The sequence below is a fragment of the Puma concolor genome, chromosome A2, assembly GCF_028749965.1.
Source record: "Puma concolor isolate L17-30 chromosome A2, mPumCon1.1.hap2, whole genome shotgun sequence".
Lineage (NCBI taxonomy): Eukaryota > Metazoa > Chordata > Mammalia > Carnivora > Felidae > Puma > Puma concolor.
This window is the reverse complement of record NC_141668.1, coordinates 124082188-124090820: the sequence shown is the minus strand read 5'-3', so window position 1 is coordinate 124090820 and position 8633 is coordinate 124082188. Positions and strand designations below refer to the sequence as shown.

General features: G+C 41.2%; 1 protein-coding gene across 1 annotated transcript in view; it reads left to right on the top strand.

Annotated features, from left to right (window-relative positions):
• The first annotated feature begins 858 nt into the window (after nucleotides 1–858).
• The window catches only part of ARL8B (ARF like GTPase 8B), a 50718-nt gene continuing 42943 nt past the window's right edge, over nucleotides 859–8633 (top strand). The window contains exon 1 of the mRNA XM_086697541.1: nucleotides 859–1161. Coding sequence (XP_086553667.1) covers nucleotides 1039–1161 — 123 coding nt within the window. The 5' untranslated portion in view covers nucleotides 859–1038. The remainder of the gene's footprint in view (nucleotides 1162–8633) is intronic.

The following is an 8633-nucleotide window of genomic DNA, read 5'->3' as shown; positions in this document are numbered from 1 at the left end:
CTGAGAGTCTACTCTGATCTTAACTAGAACAGGGGCCACTCCTGTGTCCTTCTCTTGTGCAGTTTTCTGTATAACGCTCTATACTACATGGAATTATATCTTATAGTTATTTTTTTATTACATTACATGTCTCCTCACTAGAATGTATGCTCCATGAGGTCAAGGATTTTTTTTTTTAATTTGAAATCCTTGCAGATATTTTAATTTATTTTGTAATTAAACTTTTGAACAGTCAACTCGTTTCCATGGTTGAAAGTCAGAATGATGCAAAAAGATATCTAGAGAAGTCTCATTCCCATTCGTGCCTCTGGCCATCCAGTTTCTTTTACCCCATAAAAAAACATTTCTTATTGGTTTTGCAGTATTTCTTTATGCAAATTCAATACGTATTTTTATATAAGTACAGACTTTGCATTTACAGTCTTTGAAAACATTTCCTGGACATCATGCCATATCTGTTTATAGAGAATTTCCTCATTCATTTTTATAGCTGCATAGTATTCCCTTTTAGGGCCACACTACAGTTTCTTTAATGAGGTCCCTCCTGATGTACACTTGTGGCTTCCCAACTTTTGCTACCAAAAATGTCAGAAGGGATTTTTATCCCGTGCTGAAGCCCCACAGAGTCTTGAATACTTTCTGCATAGAACGAATGTAGAATGAATGATGAGTGTGAACCAACCAACATTACTGGGCGAGGGAGGTGTGGTCGAAAGGGAGCGGGGTCAGCCGCGCTGCAGGGAGGCTCCAGCCGGTGGCGCTGCAGGCAGCAGACGGGTGTGGCCGGACCGGCCACGCCGCTCTTGCCGTGGGCGCCGACGGTGGCGCGGGGACGAGCGTGGGGGGGGCGGAGGGTAGGGCGAGTCATATGACCCGCTCGGCTTCCTGGCTTCGGCCGCCGCCGCCTGCCCGTGTCCGCCAGTGGTGCGCCGCGGCCCCGAGGAGCCGTTGAGGGGTACGGGCTGAGGCCCGCTCGTGTGCAGGTCGTCGCTGTTGCTGTCCGCGCCCGCGCGTCCGTTCTCCCTCCCGGCCGCCATCATGCTGGCGCTCATCTCCCGCCTGCTGGACTGGTTCCGCTCGCTCTTCTGGAAGGAGGAGATGGAGCTGACGCTGGTGGGGCTGCAGTACTCGGGCAAGACCACCTTCGTCAATGTCATCGCGGTGAGTGCCGCCGGCTCGCCCGCCCCGGGCGCCGCAGCCCGCGAGTCCGGCCCGGTGCTGGTCCGAAGCCCGTGGCCGGGGCTCCCCTCAGCGCGATGGGGCGAGTGGGACGAGGGCTGGAGGCAACAAGGCGTTCCTGTCGCCTCGGCCGGGGCCGGGGTTTGGAGTTCGCGCGTGTTGGCGCCTGAGGCGTAGTGCTGAGCTCGGCCGCCGAAGGGTTAATTCCATTTAGTCGTGTTCTACAAAGGGCTGGGTCCTCGACGCGGCCGCGGCTTGGAAAGGGTAAAATCGGCCTTGTCACATTTTTCAGGATTGGGATTTCCTTGGGGCTTGCTCTGGGTGTGTGTGTTGGTGGGGGGGGGGGGGGGGGCACCTGAAGGCTTAACTCCGGCCTGTCCCTTCCCAGGAGGGGGGGATTTGGCGAGCTGTCAGTCCCGTGAGAACGCATGAGTAAGACTCGAGAGCGTCCCTCCAGTATCCGCTCGGGACGGAGAGCCCATCGCGAGGAAAGCAGGGGAGCGTTGTGGGCCCCTTCCCGGATTTTGTGGGAAGCTGGTTCCTTGTGATTCAGTTACTGGTTTTCAGTCGGTCCCCTTGGAGGGGGCGAGATCGAGTTCATTGCTGCCGGGCTCGTTGCGAGAGAGACTGGGGAGAAACACTTCCAGCCAGTCTGGTCCACAGTAGTCCGCAGCCTTTACTTAGCCAAGCAGTTCGGGGGCTCTGCTTTCCCAGTGGTCGGAAGAGATGGATCTGTAGTCACTTAACTTTCTTGGGAAAGGGGGAGTTGGTCTTTTGTGAGAGTGTTTCTTGTTTGAAGGGGAGGGCAGGGAAGTGACTGGGCAGGAGCATAGCTTTTTCCAGATCCAGGAAATGGGGTGTCTGGGATGGAAATTGCCCTGGGAACCTAGTGTGGTGTTGATTCAGCAGTGATTGTGTGGAAGGATGATTATTAAATTTTGCCTGGGTGGTTAGTTGGGGAAGGGATAAGAGAGATTCTCCTCAATCTTTAGAAGCCAGGAGTCGATGTGACTCACTCTTAGTTGATAGGTGCTTGTACTTGTCAGGGATGAGCTTTAGAACTATTCTAAAGAGAGATGGCAGCCGTCCTTCCGTCTTCTAGATGGTGGTTGAAATGCTTATTTAATAGACTAGTTGCCCAACTGGTTTGGTTACAGGAACGATTGAAACACAGCTCCCTTGTGGGAGAAAATAGGTAACGTGTGACTCTTAGTCCTCCAGTAATAGAGTAGCAGGAGTAAGACTTGAAAAAGATTAGCAGAGATCCAAACTTCCTTTGAAGAATGTTGCGTATAAGTATAAAGAAAATTTACCCACTTGTTTGGCTCCTTTTGTGATAAGGTTTTTTAAATTTTTTATTTATTTATTTTTTGGCTTGAGATGACTATCTTTTCAACAGGTATAGTGGAGTGGAATGTGTATGTGATGACACAGTAAAAAAAAAAAAACAACTTTGGATTCAGTATCCAAAGTAGAGCTTTTGTATGATGGGGAAAAGATAAGACCTCAGTTCGCTATACATTTTCTGGTATCCCTTGAGATAAGAAAGTTTCCTTGTAAACCCTATCCTTTTGACAAAACTGAATTAATATACAGTGTAGGTGTAGGTCTATCACTACATTTAGTTGTATTTGTTGCAGAGAAGGAGTTATGCGTTGGAAGTCTGAAAAGGTTTAGTAAATCTCTGAAGAACTTCTAAAGACATAGGCATGAACATCATGCTTATTTATTTATTTATTTATTTATTTATTTTTATTGTAGACAGTGTAGCTTAATATAATGAGCAAGAACTTTGAAGAGAAGGAGCCCCAGCTTTGCATTCTGGCTCTGCCACTTAGCAGCCTTGTATCCTCTTTCAGTCCTTGCTTTCTCATCTTTGAAGTAGAGATAATAATGTGCTTCTTAAAGAGTTGTTCTGGGGAGTAAATGAAATGACAGATGTGACCAGCACTATGCCTGCCCAAAGAAGGGGCTAGGTAGGTGGTAGCTGTTGTTATTTGTAGCGGATACACTCCTTTAATGCAGAAACAGTGTTTTGAAAAACATTCAGAAGGGAATTAGCTGTGGTCATTTCCTTCTTTGAATCTAATTTATCCAAACCTGGGCTCCAGTAGCGGATTTATGGATTGTGGCAAATGATCACATCATGTACTCCCCCCGACCCCCTGTTTTTGTTTTGTTTTGTTTTTTTTACATTGTATTAGATTATTTTAACAACTGAGCTTCTGCAGTGCTGTTGAACTTAAAGTGAACCAGTGGTGCCACTATTTTTTTTTTTTTTTTTTACATTAGACTTTTCTTTTTTCTTAACGTTTGTTTATTTTTGAGAGAGCACTAGAGTAAAAGCGGGAGGGGGCAGAGAGAATCCGAACCAGGCTCCAGGCTCTGAGCTCAAACTCACACACCACTGTGAGATAATGACCTGAGCTGAAGTAGGACTCTTCACTGACTGACCCAGGTGCCCCTAGCCTATTCTTTTTAAATTATATGGGTAGGTTTGGTTTAGAAAAAATTCTGGACTGTAAGTGGTTGTAACCCTTAAGATGCTGACAAAAAGAGACCTTAATAAATTTCACACTTAAAAAAAAACAAAACAAAACAACTCTAACCTAACCTGTGATTATCATAGACTATATTGAGGGTGAGGAAAAGGTTAATAAATAAAGGTGATGTTGCAGACTTTTCAATAAAAAGTTTCCAGAATAGTGAATTTAGCCTTGTCTTTAAAAAAATTAACTGCACTGTTCTTTGTATTTTGCATAAAATGTCTGATTTATAGACTCACAAGTACATATGGGTTGAGTGTGCCACTTTAGAAAGTTGGCCATTTATTTACTCACATTCAACAAGTAACTTAGGCATGAAAAGCTTTAGGTGAAGGCAGTTTTCTTCAGGTAAAAATCAACTTTTTGTAAACATAAAATGTGGCTCTATCTTCTGCCTTAAAAGTTATGAAAAATTTCATAAATGTCATTTAACTTACTAGAGAGGTTTGTGTAGGGTTTGGTCCATTCTGAAATTAGGCAGTTTATTTACAGAGAGGTTCAGTCTTAAAATTTATATTCTTGTGATTTTAAAACTTCAGTGATACTCCATTTTATCTGGTATTTTTATACAGAGACCCTTAACGTACATACTGTATTCTTTGTTTTGGACATTAAAAAAAGAAACCCCTCTAATATTTAATTTTCTCATTAGTGTTAGGGAATGAAATACTGCCCATTGCTAAGTATTCTGGCAGTTATTGCATAATAAATCATGTGTCCTATATGTGTAATTTATGTTGAGTAATCTTTATTTTTAACAGAGACTCTAACACGGGTTATAAGATAATTACTAAGAAATGTTTAGTAGGATTTACCAAGGTGTTATAGGCTAAATTTTATAGACACTGTGTATTTTTGAAATGAGTAGTATAAAAATTTGTCTACATTTTTATGAAGTATTAGTGCTCCCCAGGTTATTCAAGGAAAAGTTTATTAACTTCCAAGAATTAGGAAAAGGAGATATTTTGAAAGATTGTAGAAATTTGAACGTAGAATAATTTTTTTTAGAGTTTCTAGAAACTTTAATTAAGTGGTCTAATTTTATTTTCATTTTATAGATGTAGCTAGAAGATCCAGAAAAATAAGTGAAATTCCTAAGGCAACAAAGCTAATTAGCAGAGATAAAATTAGAATGTAGGGCCAGTGTACTTTCTACTTTTCTTATCTGCCTCTGTAGGATCTAGCTGAGATTAGAATCCTAGAGCTGTGGATTGGGAAATCTTAATCCTTTAAATATCTTTTTTCATGTATTTGTACATAAATACACTCTTCTTATGAATGTGGATAACTTTATTTATTATTATTTTTTAAAGGTTTATTTTATTTTATTTGTTTTTGAGAGAGAGCACAAGCAGGGGACGACAGAGAGAGAGAGGGGACTGAGGATCCAAAGTGGGCTCCATGGGGGCGCCTGAGTGGCTTGGTCGGTTAAGCGTCGGACTTCGGCTCAGGTCATGATCTCATGGTCCGTGAGTTCAAGCCCCGCGTTGGGCTCTGTGCTGACAGCTCAGAGCCTGGAGCCTGTTTCAGATTCTGTGTCTCCCTCTCTCTGGCCCTCCCCTGTTCATGCTCTGTCCCTCTCTGTCTCAAAAATAAATAAACGTTAAAAAAAAAAAAAAAAAAAAAAAGTGGGCTCCATGCTGACAGCAGCAAGCCCGATGCCGGGGCTCAAACTCACGAGCTGCAAGATCGGGACCTGATGGTCATGGTTGGACGCTCAGCCACCTACCCACCCAGGTGCCCCAAATCTGGATAACATTTTAAATCCAAGTATCTTAAGCATGTTGATTGACATTTGAGGACTATTTGTATATATGTGTGTGTATTTATATTTGAAGATATGAATTAGAGGAAGTAATGAGCATCTGTGTAAAGTAGGAATAGTGGAATATTGTTTGGACATTTAAATAACTGGCTAACAGGCATTGTTGGGTTATTGAGCTATGTCTGTTTTCTTTAAAAAGCAGAAATAGGGGCTCAGTTGGTTAAGCATCCTACTCTTGATTTGGCTTGGGTTATCATCTCATGGTTCTGTGCTGACAGCTGGGAGCCTGCTTGGGATTTTCTCTTCGACCCCTCCCCCCACATGCGGGCTCTCTATCAAAATAAACATTAAAAAACCAGAAATAATTCTGGGTTTGATTAGTGTTTATTATTTAGTTACTTTAGGGCAAGAATGGCAAAAACGGTTTTTAAAGAAAATACAATGTAGCTGAAGTCTAAAGGTTAGTAAATTTGAAATTTTACTGTAGAAACTAGCTTTCCAACGAGGTAGTCTTCCAATTCACATTAGGAATTGTGGAACCCGAGGCATCCTGCCGAGGAGCTTCTCTTCTAGGCTCTTTATCTTTCACCCCTGTTGCCATTATTTCTGCCATGCAGACCTAGAATCTCAAAAGCCGCATGTTCTCATGAAGAAGGTGGTGCAGTAATGCATTTTAAATTATTGACAGGGGTGCCTGGGTGGCACATTGGTTAAGTGTCCAACTCTTGATCATGGCTCTGGTTATGATCTCATGGTTTGTGAGATCCAGCCCCAAATCGGGCTCTATGCTGACAGTGCGGAGCCTGCTTGAGATTCTCTCCCTCTCACTCTCTCTCTGCCCCTCCCTCAGCTTGTGTGCACGCTCTTTCTCTCTCTCAAAATAAATAAACATTCCAAAACAAAGAAAGAATTTCTAAATTGCTGACTTAGATTATATCTCACAATTTGAAGCCCTTTTTAACTTTCTCAAAGATAAAAGTGGGTGGTAAGTGAACATGGATACAAAATGCATCACAGCTATAAAAACTAGTTACTTAAATGTTGTTTTAAGAATTTTTTTCTGATTTTCAATATAATACAGGGTCATGAGTAGAAATTTGAAAAAGGAGTATAAAGTAGAAGAAACCACTTGTTATCTTCATCATCCAAGGTTAACTGTCAGCGTTTCAAAATATTCCCAAAGCCCCCGGCTTTGGGCTGACAGTGTGGAGCCTGCCTAAGATTCTGTCTCTCTCCCTCTCTCTCTGTCCCTCCCCTTCTCTCTCTCTCAAGATAAATAAAGTTAAAAGAAAAGTATTCCCTTTTTATCCTTTTTAAATGTATGCATTGAAATGCCTTTCAACTTAAAAAAAAACTTTAAACTTTTTTTAAAAAAGTTTTGAGATGATACCTAGTTTGTTTTTTTAAAATTATGGTGTATGCATATTTCTGTGTGTAAAACCATTTTAGTGCCTTTATAATTTATGTCATGGCATTCATGTGGCTATACCATAATATATTTGATTATTTCCTTATTATTGGACATTTGGGTAGTTTCCAGGGTTTTGCTATTGTATATCAATTTGATCTGCATTTCCTAAGGATGGGTTCCAGAGTTACATCATGGGGTCAGAAGATAGAAACGTATTTCTTGCCAAATGGCCAAATTGCTGTCCAGAAAGTATGCGCTACTGACAATGTCATATGAATAGATTTCATGTATAAAGTTGGAATTAAGCTAAGCACTTGTTCTTTGTTATTTTTAGGGAAAAACATATTTAGTTTTATTGATAAGTAAACCAGCAGTATTTTTAAACTATTTTATTAGGTAATTGCTCTGTTTCTGTGTTTAATGTTTAAAGAAGTATCTTTATGTTTCAGCAACTGCTAAGACTGAGACTATAGAGAACATAATTCCTTTTTCAATTTTCTTTTTTATTGAACTTTGCAGGCAAGTCTTATAAATACAGCTCATCCCCTTTAGCTATCTGCATCTAATTTGTTTTCAACTTACTGGTGGATTGCATTAGGAGTTTGTATTCCAGGAATCTGGCATATTTCCACGCAGTCCTTACCTAATCTTGGCCTATTATGGTGTGATGCTGCCTTTTCTTGGTGGGCGGGAGGGTGTCTGTATGCTAAATATTCTTTTCTAAATCAGAATCTAAGAGCGTTTGCTAAGGAGACCACTTTTTGAGGGCTATTATATAATTTGTGTGTGTGTGTGTGTGTGTGTGTGTGTGTGTGTTTTAATGGTTATTTATTTTGAGAAAGAGAGAGCAAGAGAGGAGAGAGAGAGAGAACACCTTGGAGCAGGGGAGGGGTGGAGAGAGGGGGAGAGAATCCTAGGCAGGCTTTGCACTATCAGCACAGATCCCAGCAGAGCCTGATGTGGGGCTGGATCTCACAAGCCATGAGATCATGCCCTGAGCTGAAATCATGAGCCTGAGACTTAACTGACTGAACCCCCCAGGTGCCCCTAGTATATGACTTGTTTTGAATGAATAACTTGGGTATCATTTATGATTATAAAAGTTGATTCATGTCCTTTGTCCTCATATATGAAAAAAACCATAGAAAAATACTAACTTACTTGCTCAATAGGGCAAAATTAAATGACAATTTAAGTCATTTAGTTTTTCTTTTTTTTTTTAAATATAATTTATTGTCAAATTGGCTTACATGCAACACCCAGTGCTCATCCCAACAAGTGCCCACCTCGGTGCCCATCACCCTTTTCCCCTCTCCGCCACCCCCCCATCAACCATCAGTTTGTTCTCTGTATTTAAGAGTCTCTTGTGGGTTGCCTGCCTCCCTCCCTCTCTGTTTGTAACTGTTTTTCCTCCTGTCCCTTCCCCCACAGACTTGTTAAGTTTCTCAAGATTCACCTATGACTGAAAACATAGGATAGGATATCTGTCCTTCTCTGACTGACTTATTTCACTCAGACATTTAGTTTTTCTAAGATGTAGCAAACCAAAATTGGAGTCTCTAATGAAATAATGTGAGTTACTTTCTTTCTTCAAAGTCAAAACCACAAAGCTTATATTCTATTGTGCTATTTTTTTAAAGGTTACACTGTTTCTTAAATTAGACATTGGATCTTGTATTTGGATCGGATTTCATAGTTTGTCTAGTTTTATTCGCCAGAATAACGTTCTTCA